This window comes from Prinia subflava, chromosome 16, assembly GCF_021018805.1.
Source record: "Prinia subflava isolate CZ2003 ecotype Zambia chromosome 16, Cam_Psub_1.2, whole genome shotgun sequence".
Lineage (NCBI taxonomy): Eukaryota > Metazoa > Chordata > Aves > Passeriformes > Cisticolidae > Prinia > Prinia subflava.
Genome location: NC_086262.1, coordinates 14724716 through 14744496, shown reverse-complemented (window position 1 = coordinate 14744496; position 19781 = coordinate 14724716). Strand labels below are relative to the sequence as shown.

Genomic DNA, 19781 nt, shown 5'->3' with positions numbered 1-19781 from the left:
CCCTGTGGTGACAGGGCTGGGTGTGGGCAGCTGTTGCTGATTGTCCTGTAGGCAATGTAAGTTGGAGCAGGGCCATGTGCTGGTTCCTTTCCCCGTGTTTGCAGCTTGGGAGAGCAGGCTGGGGTCCCTTCCCTGCCGAAGAACTGGAGGGCAGCAGAGGGGTCACCCGTTTATTGTCAAGAGGAAGGAGCAGCTGTAGAAAAGGTGTCACAGTGCCACTGCCACGTAGTCCTGTTCCCTGATGGGCTTGCTAGCTTCCAGGATTGGTTTTCTAGGACCTAGCGCCCTGTGGGATCACCCAGCAACCTCCTGCCTGCAGGAGGACAGGAGATGAGAGCAGGACACGACTCCAACGCCGCCACCGGGGCCGCGGGCGCGCTGGGGACCCGCCCCGGCCGCGCCTCTCGGTGAGCCCCGCCTTCCCCGCACGAACTACGTCTCCCAGCGTGCCCCTGCGACATCGCCACATCTCGCGACACCTCGCCGCTATAAGGGCGCCCCCGCAGGGCTGAGTAACCCCCGGCGGTGGCGGCTCGCCGAGGCTCCGCCATGCCCGCCCCGGGCCTGGCCCCGCTGCCGCTCACCGAGCCCCGCTGAGGCCCCGCCATGAGCTCCAGGCAGCCCGACACTCCCGGTAAGGTCCCTGACGCGCTCCCCGCCGGCCTCGGTCGGGGGCGGCGGCGGGCGCTGAGCGCTGCGCTCTCTCCGCAGCGCTGGAGCCGGGCGGTGGGGCCCGCTCGGGCAGGATGTCGCTGCCCCTCGGCGTCCCGCGCCGCGCCTTCAGCTACGATGATGCCCTGGAGAACACGGCGCCCATGACGCCGCCGCCCGCCGATCTGTGCGCCAGCATGCTCTGGAAGCAGCCCGTCATCCCCGAGCGCAAGTACCAGGAGCTCTCGAAGGTACGGGCCCGGCTGGCCCCGGCGTGTCCTTGGGTACCCCGCAGCTCTGGCGCTCCTCTCCTGGCATCCCCCTCCTCTCCTGGCATCCCCCTCCTCCCGAGCACCCCCCCGGCAGCAGGACCCTCGGGAGGGGCTGGGGACAGCTCGGCACCGCTGCCTGGCCTCGCTCTGGGCACACTCTGTGGGTGGGACAAGCATGTGCTGAGCGTCTCCTCCGTGTTTGTGGTTAAAAAACCCCCAGCGACCACGTTTAGTTAAACTAGAGCGTAGGGGTTTAGGTTTGATGTAAATTCTTTACAATAAGGGTGGTGAGGCACTGGCACAGTGTATGCAGAGAAACTGTGGCTGCCCCATCCCTGGAGGTGTTCAAGGCCAGGTTGGTGGGAGCTCTGAGTGTCCCCCCACCACAGCAGGGGGTTGGAACTGGATGATCTTTACGATCCCTTCCAACCCAAACCATTCTGGGACTCTATACTTTGAATGCAGGACCAGCCCTTTTAAATTTAGAAGCTGTTTTTTAGGTTTGAAATCAAGCTAAATGTTCTTGGATGGAAGTATGTAACTCTGCATCTCTTTGAGCTTAATCTCTGGTTTATATCTCCTTGGTTTTTAAACCTCTTGTGGTAGACAACCAAAAGTTGTGGTTTGGTATGGACTGTAAACTCTCCAGTCAGGGAACTCCTGTTTTGGGAGAAGGAAGTCAGCGTTCCACAGGATATTTTGTTTTTTAGCATTTATTTTCTGTTTCTTGGCTGGGATCTTGTGTTCAGTGGTAGAACTGTGACCACTGGACACACTGAGCAGGAAACATATTAGGAATGAGGTGGGAAAACAAGTTGTTCACTCCAGGCTCTGCTCTGTGCTTGAGCTGCCTGTGGAAGGTGCTCTTGGTGCCTTTGCCCAGTTGACCTTGAAGTCCAGTTTGCATTAAGGAGAAGAACATGCTCCTAATGCTCTGGTTTCTTTGCTGTTGACCTTTTTGTACTTGGACTAACGATGTGTTTGCTCTGAGCCTGGTAGGTTTTCAAAGGTTGGATGCAAGTCGCTCGTTCATTGCTGTGAATTCTAAGGTTCTGAACAATCCTGGGCTACAATGAGCACAGCATAGGGATTTCTCCCATGGGATGGAGGTTGGCTGCCAGAGCAGCATGGCCTTGTCTCACTTGTGTAGTTAGAGATGTGTCCTGGCCAGGTGCTCAGGTACTTTCTCACCTCAATCTGTCCCTGCTGCTTCCCCACAGGACGAGGAAGGGGATGCCAGCACGAAACCTGTCATAACTCCTTCATCGTCCACAGAAAGTGTGAACAAGGTGCCTGTGGTGAAGGCCAAGGCCACTCACGTCATCATGAACTCCCTCATCACAAGTAAGAGCTCACCTCTCACATTCTCATGTGTGGGTTGGGCACTGAGGATGCTCCAGCTTGGTGAGGCCTCAGGGTAATTCCTGGAGAACCCTTGGGTCCAGACTGGCTCTGCTCTGGGTCTTTGTGAGTTTGTTTTTTTCAGAGGATGTTTCTAGAAGGAAGCAAAGAACTGGGGAATAGGCCACATGTGGTGTTTCCAGGGGCAGGGGGAGGAGTGCAGAGTTTGTTGTTTGCTGACAGGGCACTGCAGTCCATTTTCCTGGAGTGTAGAGGCTGCTGCTGCTCTGTTTGCTCATTAACTTGCTGTTTCTGAGTGACAGGCAGAGCTCTACCATTAACCCAGGCAGTGAGGAGAGCTGACACGCTGTGCTAATGGAGCACTTGCTGGCATTTATGTTGTTAATAGCAGCAGCTGCCTTGCTAACTGCAACCCTTCAAAACGTAAATCATGGTGCTTTAAAATAAAATTGGGTCAGTTATGTTTGCAGAGAAGATGTGCCCTTTTGCAATAAGAGGAATTATTTCTGTGTTAATCTGTCTGTGCTGCCTCTTCTTTCAGCAGCTACAAATAACAGGGATCTGAAAATACCTTTAGGATGGGAAGTGTTACCTGTTTTAAAGAAGACAGTGGGCTTTTCCGCTAACCATTTTGTGCTCTGGTTACTTTTGACTTTTCTCCTCGTTCCACTAGGGAGTGAACATCTTGTGCTGGGGTTTGGAGAAAGTGCTTATGTTTTTCAGAACTGAAGTTGATGTGTATTAGGTACTGGTTCTGTATCTGCCTGAAATAGCTTATTTTGCCTGATCTGAAATCACTGGGAGTCTTTAAAAACGTGGTCTGCAAGGCTCCCTTGAATGCAATGGTCCAGTTAAAGTGTCCAACTTATTGGGTTCTCCTAGATTTGTGAAGTTGTGAGCAGGAGTGATGCAGTGCCTGGAGTGAGATGGGATTAATTACAGGTGTTGCATTTGTGATATATCTGATAATTTGGACAAATCACTGCTCATCTGGCTTAGCCCCGTGTCTCAGGGTAGTTGTCAAGTCAGAATATCTCATCAGCTTCATCTTTCTGCCTCAGCTTGTTACAATGTGTGAATGATGAAAAAAAGGGTTTGCATTCAGTTTCTGGAGCTGCCTTTGCTAGAACTGCTTGTGGTGGCATTTTTGTGTGAATTTGTGCTCTTGTGTGTTCCAGAGCAGACTCAGGAGAGCATCCAGCGCTTTGAGAAGCAGGCAGGGCTGAGGGAAGCTGGCTACACACCCCACAAAGGCCTCACCACTGAGGAGACCAAGTACCACCGAGTGGCTGAGGCAGTCCATGTAAGGCTTGTTTACCACTGGATTTCTCTATGTAGGATGTGTCTGGTTTAACATTTACCTGCTGACGTAACTTTTGGAACGTGTTGCCAGGATTTTCCTTAAGCTGCTTCCTCTGAAGGTTTTTAGCTCGTTGTGTTGGGTAAACTCATAAAGTTTACCCACTTTTATTTTAAAGTTAACATTAGCCTTTGCAGTTTTGAAACAGCTTTTTTTCTCAAATCTGTCACATTTCACTGTATATCAAACTATGACAGTTGTCTTTTCAAGTGGAGACAACCCTACACAACCTGTTTTCTTGCTGTACTTTTGAATGGGGCCCTGCAGTTGATTTCTGCAACTGTGTGTCCAAAGACAACTTGTAAACTGCATTTCCATTGTGGAAGTTACCAGATGCATCTTGCTGAAAACAGAAGTCTTGAATGAACACGTTAGCTTTTTAAAAAAAATGGAGTTTAATAGTCAACTCTTCCAGTGTCCTCCCACGAGGCCAAAGTTTCAACAACTGCGTCCATGAATTGCATTAGTGTGGCTTGAATAGCCACAGGAAACATTACAAGGTACCCTGTGTATTTTGTGTTTGAACTGTAACTGCCCTTCAAATGACTTCTTCAAAGTTCAGTTTGTACTGTCCAGCTTGTAATCACATGGTTTGCATACACCCAGTTCCTGTTTGTTTTGTGCCCAGGTTCATCTCTTTTCCAGAGTAGTGTTTCCATCCTGATGGACGCTAATTGCATCACAATGTCTGGTGTTCCTGACCTTGTCCCTTCTGTGAGAACTGGTCCCACTCTCATTAGAGAAGTGGTGGGACTGAAAGCTTTGTTGCTCTGAAAAGTGCTGGAGACAAATGGGTGCTGTAGCATTTAGACCAGTTACCAGATAGCTCAAGTGAGCTCTGCTGCATCCACAACCTCCCTAGGAGTGCTGGTGTTCCCTCCTGTAGCCTGAAGTGAACTTTCAAAATGCTTATATTTGATGTGGAGAGAAACTTAAGGGGGTGTGTGCAGGTGTTGTAATATTGGATACAACTTCAGGTGTGGTGACATTTACTCTTTATCACCTGCGATAGAAACAAGTGTCTGGTTTTGACAATAAAACTGTGTGGTTTTCCTTACGTCCAGTATTTAAACTGTGTTGCTTCTGTTTCTCTTGCCTCTCCTGACAGAACCTGAAAATGCAGAATGGAGAGACAACAAAAGATGACAAACAGAATTCTTCTGCTCAGTCCACTCCAAGCAGCACCCCCCACTCCTCCCCCAAGCATAAAAACAGGTACTCTGCCTCCTTTGGTTTCCTACGGCCTGCTGTGGTGGGAGCTGCCACAAATAACCTTCTTATTCTGTGAGGGACTTTACAGGGTGGAATTTAGAGCCTGATGAGGGTTTGTATTGGAGAGATCCAAATACTGGAAGCCTGTGGAACTTAAGCATGCATATCTTATCTTGGGTGGTGACAAACTTACTAAGATTTCTTCAATTATCCCCTTTAGCTACATGAAAAGTTCCTGGCATAGTGGGGTCACTTGAAGTATTTATTCTCATGTTTTAACCATCTCAATTTTTTTTTCTTAGGGGTTGGTTTAGTCAGGGATCCTCTACCTCTATCACTGGCTCAGACTTTGCTATGGAAGGGGGTGCAGACAGATTGCCATCTGAAAGATGGAGCTTTTTTGGACCCAGAGCTGTCCAGAAGTCGGCCAGTGATGCAGGTATGTCCTTGAAAATCTGCCTTGCAAAGAGCAAGGAGGGAACTGTCACACAACAGACTTGCTGGCTCTTTCTGGAGTCTTATCCTGCTTGCCTTTTCACTCTCCAGGACCACCTTGGGAATGTGTGTTAGTCATGTAATTTCTGTGCCTAAATATAGAGCAGATGGGTAAAACCTGTGCCAAGGGTCTGGAAGTAGAAATAACTTGCAGTGGGAGGGGCAGGGTGTGAAGGTGACAGCTTTTTACTCTGATGTGTGATACAACCAGGACTGGAAGTGCCACCCCCTGATGTGGAATAGGCTTCAAATAATATAAAGCTGCTGGAATTTGCCTAGGCTGTCTGTGGTGCTGAGTGTCAGTGACACTGCTCACTCCTGGCAGCAGTAGGAAATGGATTTGGCTGGTTTTCCTGGTTTTTACTGTAATTTCTTTTTCATCAGGAGGATTTACCATTCAGTCCTATAAGGGTGCCCAGAAGCCATCCCCAATGGAGCTGATGCGTGCTCAGGCTACAAGGATGACAGAGGATCCAGTCACCTTCAAGCCACCCAAAATGGACATTCCAGGCACAGATGCAAGGAAACAACAATCACCACGTTCCCACAATATCAAACCTCGGGATCTGAACGTGCTCACTCCCACTGGGTTCTAGAGGAAAGCTTCCAGTGTCTTCAGCAGGCTACAGGGTGTCTTAGGCTCTGCTTCCCTGTCCCATGTGCTGCAGTAAGTAGGAAAGTCTCCATTTCCAGCTCTTCATCTCAGAAAAAGAAACAGTCGTGATTGTCCTGCTAAAGCCAGTTTTGGAAAAACTCCTACACCAGTTCTAAACCATTGTAAACCATCCTGTCTGCTGCACTGGTTTGGGCTGCCAGGCTGCTCTGGATGTGCTTCCCAGTACACCACACCACAGTGAAACCCTGAGCCATGTGTTTTTGGGACAGGATTCCACGTGGTGTGTGAGCACCTGGCTTGTACGCCTGGAATCTGGTGATCTTGTTCTGCTCAGTGCTGAAGGACCCACAGGAGAACTGGTTCTGTCAAGAGACCAAGCAGAAAATGGTATGGACAAGCAAGGACTGAAATCTGGACCATTAACTGCCAGAAGAAAGATGGGGTACATGGTGGGTCAGTATAAATGTAGCACTCCCTCACTATCCAGTGTGACCATGGTTTTTGTTCTTGGAATGTTTTTTAAAGGGAAAAGGGACTAGTGACCATTCTAAGATGTTCTCATTGGGAAGGCAGGGAGCAGAATCTAATGAAGCTTGGAAGTAATAAGGAAGAATTCCTTTTCTCCCAACTCTTCATGTTTCTCTAAGAAGGTGGATGTAACCAAAGCTGGTGTGGCTTGAACTAAGTAATCCTCCACTCTTTGTTCTGCAAAACGGCACTGTCCTGTGTTCTAGACAGCAGATTTGCAGGTGTTCTGGCACTCTGGATGCTGCTTGATTTTTGTTTTTTTTTTTTTCCTAGAATCGTGTAGAATGTGTTAGACACCGGAAACACTTCTCAGACAGGGTATTTTGTTTTATCAGCATTAAGTTGTTCTGCAGGGCTGGGGGAGGACTGATAGCAAACCAAGACTAAACATTCCTACCTGCTAAGGTACAGCTGAATGTGATCCTTGACCTAGTCTGAACCAGTTCCTGGGAACAGCCAACACTGGCTTTGAGGAAATGTGGAAGGAATTCCTGGCTACCCTCTGATCCCTTAAGCTTGATAGGCAGCACTGCTCTGTAATCCTCACCTGTGCTGTGGCAAATGGGTCTCCTCAGGTCTGCTCTTGATCTCCTGATTGTGTTGCAGTCCCTCAGCCAGCAGCAGCCTTGCATCTGGAAGTTTCTCTGTTGCCAGGACATTATGCAGAGGTTACTTAACAGGTGGTAACTGTTGAGCTCCAGGGTTTCTGCCTTCTTAAACCAAACTCTCCCTGGAGGGTGAGACAGGGTTGGCTCCCTTGACTGGCTGCTGGCCCCTCTGAAGCAGCACGTTTTGTAGCACTGCTTTCTCTCAAGCTTCAGCAGCACTGCCAGTGATGTTATGTGTGAAAGTCCCCACCCAAACCAGCAGTTCTGTCACCGCTCATTTGCACCTTGGCAATCAGGCTCTCATTTGACATTAATTTATTTGTTGACTGTATTCACGTCTCCTAATGTGTGTGTTTGTTTTGTTTGTTACAGGACAATAAAAGCCTTGTGGAATGGACATCCACAGTGTGTGTTGGTGCTGGCAAAGCATCTGTGGGAGAAATGTGGGGCTGCCCAGTGAGTGTGGGTCAAGGTTCTGGTGGATGAGGCTCTGGCAGCACCTCACTGGGGTGATATATTTGCCCACAAACTCCCCTTTCACAGGGAGACTGGGTTTACAGCCAGGCTCAGTTCTGTCTTGGGGCTTGTGGAGATGAAACTAAACATGAAGTCTTTGTGTTTTCTTGAGCAACCCAAATTCATGTTCCTGAGATTTTGTCTCTTGTTGTTTGTGAGCTGTATTTCCACCTGTACTATGGAGGTGGGCACAGGCGTGGAAACTAGGCTGGTGTTTCCCTAGAGGTGCCCAGTTCCCCTCTGGAAAGTTGTGGTTTGGTGCTGTTGCAGTGTTTTTAGCTGCTCTTTAAAGTATTGCCTGATGGAGCACATGATTCTCCTGAGCTGGGGAAGTCTGAGCTCTGAATGCTGGTGCTCCCTGTGCTCCTGGAGTGTGAGCTGAGCTAAAAGTCATGGAACAGATTTAGGTATTGAGGTACAGGCTGTGGTCAGGTGAATCTCACAGATTGGGAAGGTTGGGGTTAAAGCGTGGCCTTGTGGTGTGATCTGACAGAGCTCTGGACTTCCTTTGGGCATCACTGGCACCAAGATGAAAGTCTTAGCAAACATGAAAAAAAAAATTTATTTTTTAAAGTGTACAAAGTGCTTTGTAAAACTGCACAAACGGAAATGCTGAGACAATGTAAACCAAACATCTTTCAAAAGAACTGTATAAACCAACCCCCATGATGCTGAGATTGCAGCATGAGATCAGAGGGTTTATATTGAGAACATGAACTTTTCTCCCCCTTGCTTCAGAGGTTGTCTCCATCAGGCAGCAATGACAACGAATAACAACTCCTGCAGCATGAACAATTTCTCCTGGATTTGTGGGGGAAAAGGCTGTGCCAGGGTGTCCTGTATTCTGTTGATGAAGTTGTTCATCTTCAGCTGAATGTCCAGCTCGCTGATGTCATCGCTGTCCTGGGGCCTGGGCTTGGCTTTCTGAGTGATCAGATCCACGCGGTCACTGACAGAGGTGTGCAGGTGCTCTGCAAGAGGAAATGCTGGTGGGGACAGGCAACACCCACAGGGCTGCCTGAGCTGCTGGGATGATCCCAGTGTGCCACAGGCAGTGCTGGAAACAGGGCTGATCCTCTTGTTATCCTCGATGGTTTTGCACTTTGGGAAGAAGGAACTGGCCCCTCCTGGACCTCATTCTGCATGTGGAGACAGCCCAGGGAATGGGGAAGGGGCAAGGCTTGTAAAAGACTCGTCTTCTGTGTGAATGGCAAAGTGGACAGCTGCAAAGGAGTCTCCAAAGAGCCCAGCAACAGTGATTGTGCAGGGCTTCAGGGAGAGTGAGACTTTGCAATGATGATGGATTTCTCTGCGTTCAATAACGACAGCCTTAACTCTGAGTTAAAGCACCTGAAGTTGGAAGAGACTTCTGGCAAAATAGGGAGTTTTACAGAGTGACTGTGTTTTGTGACTGTGCCACTCCTGGGGTCAGAATTGCTGCTGTTTCCATGGCTGCTGTGGGTGGTGCTCCGTACACAATTTACTAAGTGCTAAAAGTCTCCTGGCTTGCCCAGAGGAGGGCTTCAGAGATGGTGAAGGGTCTGGAGGGGAAGCCATGTGAGGAGTGGCTTAGGTCACTTGGTGTGTTCAGTCTCAAGGAGACAGATCAGACCTCACTGAGGTCCACAGCTTCCTCAGGAGAGGCAGCTCCCATCTCTGCTCTCTAGGACAGTGACAGCACCCGAGGGAATGACTGGAGATGTGCCAAGGGAGATTTAGATTGGCTATTAGGAAAAAGGTCTTCCCCCACAGGGTGGTTGGGCACTCAACAGGCTCCCCAGGGAACAGTCAGAGCTCCAAGGCTGCCAGAGCTCCAGAAGCGTTTGGACAACTCTCAGGGTGGGTTTATAGGGTGTCTATGCAGGGCCAGGAGTGGAACTGAATGCTTCTTGTGTGTCTCTTCCAACTTGGGATATTATATGATCCCTTTGCCTTCTGTTCTTTCCCTAAAACACCCTATTTTTCCACTCACTGTGCAGCAACTTGGACAACAGTGGGTACAAAGCACCCTCTTGCAATGCTGCAAAGTGCTTTCTTCCTTTAGGAAGAATGCTATTTTGCAGGGGCTGAACTTGGCAAAGCAAGGTGGGCGCTCTGATTGATGTAACATCACTTCTTTGCTTGGAATAGTTACTATCATGGATGGAGGCACACTGTCTAAGATTCAGTGGCCATGAGTCCAGTGGTGATGAGAGGAGGAAAAGGAATTTGGCTGTTCTACTGCAGCCTCTTGATGAGACTGTTAGGGCCAGAACAAGCACTGCTTACCCAGTTTTACACTTTGGTAACTCAGCAGCAGCAAACTCAAGTACTGCAGCATCTCATCCCACCTTTGCCATGTTGCTGTTTCATCCTAGGACAGGAGACAGTATTTGGTTGTTAGAAGTTCTCTCAGAGGAAAACAAGTCAAAGGAGAGGTTGGTCTGGATACCTGGAATTGTGGCAGTACAGAGGAGTGGCTCAGGAAATACAGGATCTTTTCCAGAGACATGGACGAGACTGTGGGCACATCACAGCTGTACTGGAATAACAGCTCTAGCAGTCTGCAGCGCAGGAGCTGGCTCTCCATGGTGTTTAATAAGGCTTCCCTGGAACACAAAAGGAATTTACCTTGATTGAGACAGTACAGCCTGACCAGAGACAACTGTTCCAGCATGCTTCTGCTGTGCTGCTGACCTAGTGCAGATGTGGGGTGACTGCAGGGGCTACCCAGAAGGAAAACCACCAGATGTGGTGAGAGACCTTTGTTATGTGGCTTGGCCATGGCTGTATTTTCATCCTCAGGTGTGACCTGCAGCACCTGGATGTGAGTACAGTCTCTAAAGCAAACTGAGCTGCTGCCCTTCACCCTGCCTGGCAGCCTGTGTGGCAAAGGCTCATTGATTTGCAGGGAGCCCAGCCAAGCAAGGGTGACACAGGGTCGGGGTAAACAGATCTATATCTGTCCTGAGCAAAGTGACAGCTTGGTTAGAGTCAGTTTGGCTTGGCTGCACCTGCTGTGTGCACAGAGTTCTGCTGAAAGGGGGTGAAGGGCTGCTTGCTGAGCATTGAAACATGGCTTTGAAACGCTTGGGCGCCTGGTTGTCTCTTGCTTACACCAGAGCCAGTCGTGCCATTGTGCTTTGGCTTCAGATTTGCATTTCTTGAAGCAAACAAAGGATGTCAAGGCATAACTGCAGGAACTGCATCATATTTGTGACTACCTGGTTGCCCATGGGAATCAGTGATTACTTTGCCAGTGCTTGGCTGTGCTGATGCACAGTGCTGCTTTTCAGACCCTCTTTACACTTTAAGGTCACAACTTTAACAAGTGGGAGAATTGAGTGTTCCCAACAACACCATCTGGGTGTGTTTTCAGCAACACCTCACCTGCTCAGCTGGTGATGTATCTCCATGGGAGACAGAGCTGTGCTCTTCTGGCTGGTCTTTTCTATACCCTATAGAACTTTATGCATCCAGACTGGGATGTAAATTGGGAATAAGACCATTGTTCACACAGACAAATGCTGCCCCGCACATGCTCGTCTCACCTTTGGCTCCTCAGGGGGATGTGCAGTATGAACAGGAATATGTCATCTGCAATCTTACGGGAGCTGCAGGTGGGAGATCTGTCCACTTCCACTGCCATGGACAACATCCGCTGGAGCAGGAGCATCGTCCTGGGTGAGAGGGACAGTCAGCACAGGGACACTCTGCCTCTGCCAAGCCAAGACTTGGGGATGGCCCCTACTTCAGCCTCATGCAGTGAGGGATGCGGGAATGCAGTGGGCCAGGTTTGGTGTCTCCTGGTGGCTTCTGAATCTGATGCTTTTGCAAGCAAAGCTCATCCCCAGATTGACCCTCAGGAGGTCTCGTGTTGGAGCAGTGTGGGGCTGCCTGAGCTGTGTGCCACAAACTCCAGCCTTACACTATATGCCAGAGGATGACACTGAGCCAGTTTCCTACCAGGTGAGAGTCTTTTGCTCACAAAGTCTTTAACCCAAAGAAGAATAAGCAAAGCTGGTCACAGGTACAGCCTGGCTTCCCTGAACTGACAGAGAGACTCTGCCTTCTGCCTGACTTGGGTCCATGATAACGCCAGCAGGGAGTTTGGAATTCTGGAGCTTACTTTTGGGCAAAGAAAGCTGTCTGAGCCTGGTCTGTCTGAGTGCTGGCCAGCCTTGGTGAAGATGAGCTGGCTTCTTGCAGCTGCTTCTGGGGCTGGGAGAACCCGATTCCTGTAACTGCTGCCACCAACCACTTGACCACTTCCCTGGGACAGAAACAAGAATTTTATTGGGGATGTGCCTTGTTTTACTATGTTCTCACCTCTAGATCCACTTGGAGCTTGAGGAAAGGCCCTGAGAATGAATCCACCCACTTGGATAAGTTAGGGAGTAGCTCTGTTGAACAGTTCAGCTGAGGAGCTCTCTTAATTTGTATACTCCTACAGGACTGCCTCCTTCTCAGCCCTGTCCTAAGCAATGCAAATCTGACCTCATTCCTGGGAAAAGCCCACTCTTTTGTGACTGGAAAGGCTGTGCATCATCTCTGGTGGTTTGCTCTTGTAAATCTTTTCCTAGCCCCTATAGCTGGCCCTACACTTCCCTTTGTCTCCCAAGTCTGCTTCTTGGAAAGTCTGAAAGTCTGACTGGAATCTCAACAAGTGTTCCCTGAGCCCCTGCCTCTCAGCTTCTGGTTAGAGAACAAGGAGGAGGTGTCCCTTACTTGACATTGTTGAAGCACAAGTCACATGAAAGTACTTTCTTGGCAATTGACTTCTGCAGCTGGTGTGACTTCAGACTGTGCTGGAAGTCATCCTCCAGGGTCTGTACCACGTACTGCAGGAAGAGGAGCCGGCCAGGGGGCTTCTCCTGGGAGCAGATGGAGAGGACGTGAGTCTGGTGGGGCCACAGGTTTAGAAACACCAGGGAAGCTGCCTGCCTTGGAAGTGGATTGATGTACTACTGAGGAGTAGTTGTGGGAGGAGCTGCCTGGCTCAGGGAAGAAGGGGGCATTGCTGGGCATTGCACTAGTGCTGTGATCCAGAGAGAGTTTATTTGTTGCTGTGCCTTTTTCAGTGGGACAACTTGACTGAAACTGTGCAGAGGGTTAAGGGATAAATGTGGGATTCCCAGCTGGCACTCACTGTTGGACTGGCCAGCTCTGCAGCAGAGCACAGCAGGAAGCACTTAGGCAACGCTCACCCTCAGGCAGTGTGTGCTGGATGATCCCTGCCCCCTGTGACACACACGGTGCTAAGTACCTCGTCCTCCATGATGAATTTCAGCAGTGTCCAGTCCCATCCCACTGTGGCGCTGTTGGCTGGATGGAGCCTGCAAGGACAGCTATGTCCATTTGTGCTGAACTGCCTGACCATCTGCTTGGAGGCACTGCAGCCCCTTAGCCCTTCCCCAGCCACTCCTAGCCCCACGTGCTCAGGTGCCTCCCCTGCCTTCTCCTTTCCATCTTTGCCCTCACCCCTTCTCCCCATAACACAATAATTTTTTGGAAGTGCTGACAGGAGCTATACTCCAGGGAGAGGCCCAGGATTCTTAGGCCTGGGGCCTCATAAAACATAGTGCCTCTCTGTGGGAAGCCTGAGGGAACTGAGGGAGCTGCTCCAGCCACTGCTGGCACTGCTGCAGCCCAGGGAAGGCATTTCTGCTATGTCACAGCAGTGAAGAATGAGACCTGTGCTTGAGGGCATGGCAAACACTCTCTTCTGTCCCCTGGGGCTCCCTTGTGTCACAAGCTGTCCCTGACTCACCCTCAGAGAGCCTGGGGTGTGCCTGTGTTGGCAGGAGGATTATCCTGGTTTATAGGGGAAATCACACCTGTTCTGTGGGTGAGCACCACTGACAATAATCCTTATGCTGGGTAGACCCCTGGGAGCACCTAGCCAGCCCTGGGACAAGGGGAACACATACATTTGGATCTTCATCAGCAGCATGTAGATGTCACTCAGGATCTCCTCTTCATGGGTGTCTGACAGCATCTGTTTGATCAGGTGGCAGATGATTTCTTTGGGGGGACCATGCTGGCAGGAGACAAACTCATTCAGGAAATACAAGGTGCCCTCCAGGAAGTTCTCCTCCATAGTGGTGTGCACCATACTCAGCTTCATGCGGGGGATGAGCCCAGGTTTCTGCCGTGTACAAGGCAAGACAATGAGTGAAAGCTCCCCCGACACAGAGGAACCCAGCTGTGATGTGGGGCCCACTGTGAAGGGAACTGCAATAACCAGAGCCTTCAACTGCCTGGCAAAGGAGGACAAGGGGAGCAGGGGCTGCCCTTCTCCATCCTCTGCCATAGAGGCTGCTCCAAACCCTCTTTACCTGCTGTGTTTCCCTGTTGGGTGCTATGCCTTGGAGGAAGAGGTGCTGGACTCCATTCCTGCTGAAATTGTGCAGTTTGTCCAGCCAGGCCTTGCTGTCAGCATCAGTCCTGGCTGGGGTGGATGTCTGGATTGGCTGATGTGGTGGGAAGTCACTTGTTTCCAGCAAAGACCTTTGGGTCTTTCCTGGTGTTGTAGGAATAGTTGGGGCAGGGCTCAGCCTTGGGGGGAGGTTCCTTTCCTGGCAGGGCTGGGGAGCATCTTCCTCTGGGCCATCAGCTCTCCAGCTGCTGTTGCTCTCCAGGCTGGGGGGAGACGGGGACAGGCAGTCTGAGTTCGACTGCGAGTTCAAGTTGCTGCTAAAGGCAGTAGTGCTGTAATCCTGCTCTGAGCTCCAGCTGTGGCGCCTAGAGACAGGAGAAAGGCAGCTGCAGTTCTCCATGATTTCTGCTGTGACCATGGTGGAACTGAGCTTTGCACAAGTGCTATGCGATGCTGGTGCAGGGTTCAGCTCTGCCGCTGCCTGCACTTCTTCTTCTGTGGTGGGGCAGAGCTGGGGATGGGACATGTGCGCTGCTGGGGCAGCGTTTCTGGGGTTCTGGGTAGCACCAAGGGTGGAGCGGAGAGAGCTGCACATGTCCATAGTCAGGTCGATGGTGTCGAGGCTGCTCAGTGGCACTGGGGCTGTGTTTGTTTCCTCACAGGTCAGATCAATGATGTCCTGTGGGGACAGAGCCGCAGTGTCAATGTCCTGTCCTGCCAGGAGCCTTTGCTGTAGTGGCACTGTAGCCCAGTCCAAGAGGGAAAAGGGTACTAGCCTAGAAAAACAGGGGCAAGGACCCTTCTGCCTGTCCATGGGGACCTGTGGCCCTGGGAACAGCCTCCCCTGGCAGCACAGCTGAGCCTGAGCCCAACTCAGGCTCTTCTTCCCCACTCCCCTCAGGGCTCATGTCCTCTTGCCTTGGCTCACAGCAGACCTGACTGCCTGCTCAGCTCCTTCCAGTGACAGGGAAATGCCAGTCCTGCTGGCATGTCCACGGAGGGCAACAAAAGCATAGGGAGCTCTCCTGTACCCAGGCACTGGCAGGAACAGCACAGGATCCACACCCTGGCAAGTCTTCTGTAGCACATCACCCACTCTGGAGGACAGGAGTGGCTGGAAACAAAGCTGCCTTTTGATCTGTGGCACCAATCAGAGCTACAGCAGCCCTGAGACTTTGGGGACTCCCACTCAGCCCTCGCTGGGTGATGCAGGGTCTGAGGGGCAGCAGGACCAGGCAGGGATAGGCAGCTGTGCCTGCACCAGCAGCAGACACTGCACTTCCCAAGGTTTTGGTGTGCCCAGGAGGGGTCAGAGCCTGTTTGCTCTTGGGAAAAAATATCCCCCTCAGCACCTCAAAGCAGGGAACGCGTTTAGCAGACAATTTAAATCCACTTTTTCCCCCTCACTCACATCTGCTGCCTTCCCCAAGGGAGCTGGCAAAGCCCAGTGGACTCCAGCACGCAAGAGGAGCTGCGGGGCTCCAAGCGCCTCAGCACCCGGGACAGCGGTGCGGGACCGGGAACCGACCGCTCCCCCGGCCGGGCCTGAGCCTCGAGCCCGGAACCGCCGCCGCACCCGCCGGACGGGGGACGGGGCAGAGGAACGGCACAGCGGACAGGGGCGGCTACCGCCCCACCGCATCCCGGGCCAGACCCCACCGGGGCTGAGCCCTGCAGGGCCGGACGCTTCTCGGGGTGCGGCGAGGGCACCCGACACTCCATGGCAGGCACCGGCCTCTTTCTAAGGGTACACGGCCAAGGAGGCTGGCACCCCTGCGGGGGGCTCGTGGAACGAGGCTCTGCTGGCGGGAGGTGCCCGCGGGGACCCGAGCCCGGCTCGGAAGAGGGTGGGAGGTCCCTGAGGATGCAGCTGGGGCGAGACGGGACCGGGGAACACACGGGCAGCCCTGCACGGCCGCCGAGCCGCTTTCCGTGCACGGCTCCATCCCCGCCCGCGGTGGCAGCGCCGCCATCTTTGTGTGGGGCAGCGGCGCCGTGCCCGGCGGGAGCCACGGACTCACGGCGGGGGCGGGCAGCGAGCAGCGGGAGCGGCAGGGCTGGAGCGGCGGCGAGCGGGCGCCTACCGAGTCCGAATCGCTGACCAGCACCACGTCGTCGTCCATGTCGGCGGCGGGCGGCGGCTCCGCTCCGCCGGCGGGGCCGCGCCGGGCGCGGAGGGCGGCGGAAGTGGCGTCAGGCGCGGCGCCGGGGCGGGGCGCGCGGGGCTGGCGGTGCCGGTGGCGGCGGCCCCGCCATGGCGCTGTCGCCCTACGTGCAGGCCATGCAGGAGCTGTTCCGCGCCAACACGCGGAGCCGCGAGTTCCCGGCGCACGGCGCCAAGGTGCACTCGGTGGCCTGGAGCTGCTGCGGCCGCCGCCTCGCCTCCGGCTCCTTCGACAAGACCGCCAGCGTCTTCGTGCTGGAGAAGGACCGGCTGGTGAGATCCCCGGCGTGGGGCGGGCGGGGGTGTGCGGATCGGTACCGGGAGCCCTTGGGCACCCCGGTGCGGGTGCTTGGGCTGGTGTCCGGAAGCGGGAGCGTGTCCCGGTGGTCGGTACCGGAACAGGAGCATCGCCAAGGACAGCGCGGGCCGGGTCTGCGAGCCGGGAATGGAGCCGGTGCCTGGCGGGCATCCTCTGTCCTGGCGGCCGTGGCGGGAGCGGGACCGGGCTGGCGGCGGGGGGCACCGGGCGCGGCTCCGCATCAATCCCGTGCAGCGTGCTGGGACAGGAGTGGGAGCACAGCTCGGCACATCTTCACGGCGTCTGCCCTCTCCCTCCAGGTGAAGGAGAACAACTACCGGGGCCACGGGGACAGCGTGGATCAGCTCTGCTGGCACCCCAGCAACCCCGACCTCTTCGTCACAGCGTCAGGGGACAAAACCATCCGCATCTGGGATGTCCGCACCACCAAGTGCATCGCCACTGTCAACACCAAAGGTGAGTCCCTGCCTTCCCAGGTGAGTCCCGGCAGGACCCATCTGCAGTGGCACAGAGCTCTGGACCTTTCCTGTGGTTATTTCTGGTTGGGACATCTTTGCTAACTGCTTTATATTTGTGTTACACTCATCATCTAAGAGCTGATTTACTGTGGGGTCTGGACTGGTAGAACTACTAAAATACAGTGCTGGCTGTTAAAATGTCCTTTGTATTTGTCTCTGGGGTTAGTGGGCTGTGAGGCTAGAGACTGAGGGAAGGCATGTTTACAGAGAGCCATGGTGGAAATAAAAGTTTGTGTGGATTCAGAAAAACAATTTGAATTCATGTAATGCTTAACTCAAATACCACCTCTGCTCTTGGAAATGTCTAGTTTTGAGTTGTTTGGGCTGGGAATGGCATTATAAGGTTGTGTAACAGCAACCTGCCATGTTCTTACTTTTATTCAAAGATATTTCTTTTTGGCTTCTGCTTTTTCTGGATCTCAGAGATGACTGGATTCAGAGGATCTTTGACTTGACCTTGTGTGATGATTGCTGTGGTCCCATCTTGGCTGATGAAATGGGATGTGGCATATTGTTTTCAAGCTGTACTTCTCACATTTGGCTTTGCTGGATAGCTGCTGTGCAGGGTTTGTGTTAGACTGAAGAACTGGCAGTCTTTCCTGTTTGGGAGTGGTTTGGAGCAGAAGTGGGACCTGCTGCATTTCTGTCCCTTCAGGTGAGAACATCAACATCTGCTGGAGCCCTGATGGACAGACCATCGCCGTGGGGAACAAGGATGATGTGGTCACCTTCATTGATGCCAAGACACATCGCTCCAAAGCTGAGGAACAGTTCAAGTTTGAGGTGAACGAGATCTCCTGGAACAACGATAACAACATGTTCTTCCTCACCAATGGGAATGGCTGCATCAACATCCTCAGGCAGGTGCCCGTGGCTGCTGGTGGGCTGGGTGGCTGGGCTGGCTGCAGTCATTTGCAGGTGCCTTTGCTGTTTTTGGGAAACCTGAACCCCACATCCCAGCAATCCCCTGCCCTCTGGTGGGAATGAACTTGCCTGGAGCTGAGGTTACCATGGTTGTGGGCTGGGCTCAGCTCCTTGAAATGGTCTCTGATGCTTTGCCTCATTCACTGGACACTCAGTGTCTCCTGCCTTGGCAGGGTTTGCTTCCACTCCTGGTGTGCCTCATGCCTGCCCTGCACTAGAGAATCCCTGTGTTTCTCTCACTGATCCCTGCCCTCTCCCTTCACCTCCACAGCTACCCAGAGCTGAAACCCATCCAATCTATCAACGCCCATCCTTCCAACTGCATCTGCATCAAGTTTGATCCCATGGGGAAGTACTTTGCCACAGGCAGTGCTGACGCGTTAGTCAGCCTCTGGGATGTGGATGAGCTGGTGTGTGTGAGGTGCTTCTCCAGGTAGGTAGAGCTGTCCCAAAATAGTTTTCCCCTCTTTGGGGACTGTGGTGGCAGTGCCTCACTCTCTGCTCCCCTCGGTTGCTGCAGGCTCGACTGGCCCGTGCGGACACTGAGCTTTAGCCACGATGGGAAGATGCTGGCCTCAGCATCAGAAGATCACTTCATTGACATTGCCGAGGTGGAGACAGGTAATGGTTTTATTTTGGGGAACAACAAGGAGGGGATTGGATGGAGAAGTGCTGGTGGAGCTGGGAGGACACGAAGAATCCATCTGCTAAGGAAGAGCTTTCCTGTGTAGAGCAGGCTGCCATGAGGGGGAGCCTCAGCCCCAGTATTCTGTGGCAGACATGCCTGTCATGTCTGTCCCTTGTCACTGGGTGACTAAAAGGCGCTGGAGCAGCATTTGTGCTGCCTCTCCCCTTCGCTGAGGGAAGCAGCAGGTGCTTGGCTCTGGGGAGGTGAGCAGCAGAGGGGGCTGGAGGCTCTCCAGACTGACGTGGCTCCTTTTCCGTGCAGGAGAGAAGCTCTGGGAGGTGCAGTGTGAGTCCCCCACCTTCACAGTGGCCTGGCACCCGAAGAGGCCTCTGCTGGCCTTCGCCTGTGATGACAAAGATGGCAAATATGACAGCAGCCGTGAGGCCGGCACTGTCAAGCTTTTTGGGCTCCCCAACGACTCCTGATGAAGCTGCTGCACCTGGGAAGGCAACACCTGCCTGCTCTCAGGGGTGGGAGCTTAGATAGCATAGGTGGGGCAAGGAGCTGGCTCATCTCCTTGCCAGTCCGGCAGGGCTGTGACCTCGGGCTCAGCTCGGTGTGTCCTGCTCTTGGGAGCTTTTATAAACAGGATAAACAGGCAGCTGTGTACTGGGGGGAACGGGGGGATGCTGGCAGGGCCCCCCTCTGCCGCCTCCTCTCTGGGGCGTGGGGGCTTGTTCCAAAGGCAAGTGGCCAAAGAAAATCAGTCACTGAAGGTGGCTGCTGAGGAGCCTTCCATGGGAGGTGCTCTGCTTTGACCAGGCTCCTCAGCAGTGATGACATACGTGACTGTCCCCTTGCCCCCAAAAGCCTGGAGGCAAGGGCAGCTCTGGGAGCACAGCCTGCCTCTCCCCTCCCAGACATCCCATGTCCCTTGCCTGCGCTGGGGCAATGAGGGGAGGGTGGGGGGGTTGAACTTGTAGATGTTTTCCCAGCTGAGGCTTTTTTAAAAATATTTGTGGTGTCTTTTTCTAATTTTGATAAATCCTCTTCGTTAACGAGGGTGCCTGTGGCTATTCGAAGGGAAAAAAGGAGATGCTGAAATGCTCTCCCTTCCCCTGCCTCCTTCCCTTGGCCATAGCAAGGCCCTGGCAGAGGGGTCTGTTGAGGATTGTCCCTCTTGTCCCCGCTGCCTGTCCCCCCTCTCCGTGTCCCCTGTCGTGCGCTGTCACCACACCAGGGGGCGCTGC

General features: G+C 52.9%; 3 protein-coding genes across 3 annotated transcripts; 2 read left to right on the top strand and 1 right to left on the bottom strand.

Annotated features, from left to right (window-relative positions):
- The first annotated feature begins 473 nt into the window (after positions 1–473).
- KIAA1191 (KIAA1191 ortholog) lies at positions 474–7501 on the top strand. The gene is made up of 7 exons (XM_063413147.1): positions 474–634; positions 712–902; positions 2144–2267; positions 3464–3588; positions 4754–4860; positions 5160–5296; positions 5737–7501. The coding sequence occupies exons 1-7, from the start codon at positions 607–609 to the stop codon at positions 5946–5948; spliced, it is 924 nt and encodes a 307-aa protein (XP_063269217.1). The 5' UTR covers positions 474–606; the 3' UTR covers positions 5949–7501.
- SIMC1 (SUMO interacting motifs containing 1) lies at positions 6746–16220 on the bottom strand. The gene is made up of 10 exons (XM_063413144.1): positions 16063–16220; positions 13938–14657; positions 13530–13747; positions 12866–12935; positions 12328–12473; positions 11729–11872; positions 11151–11279; positions 10052–10208; positions 9889–9973; positions 6746–8591 (listed from the first exon to the last, which is right to left on the bottom strand). Exons 1-10 carry the CDS (start codon positions 16099–16101, stop codon positions 8371–8373), a joined length of 1929 nt encoding a protein of 642 aa, XP_063269214.1. The 5' UTR covers positions 16102–16220; the 3' UTR covers positions 6746–8370.
- Positions 16168–19507, top strand: THOC3 (THO complex subunit 3). The gene is made up of 6 exons (XM_063413146.1): positions 16168–16415; positions 16761–16917; positions 17635–17839; positions 18175–18336; positions 18424–18524; positions 18853–19507. The coding sequence occupies exons 1-6, from the start codon at positions 16233–16235 to the stop codon at positions 19014–19016; spliced, it is 972 nt and encodes a 323-aa protein (XP_063269216.1). The 5' UTR covers positions 16168–16232; the 3' UTR covers positions 19017–19507.
- Positions 19508–19781: the final 274 nt, after the last annotated feature.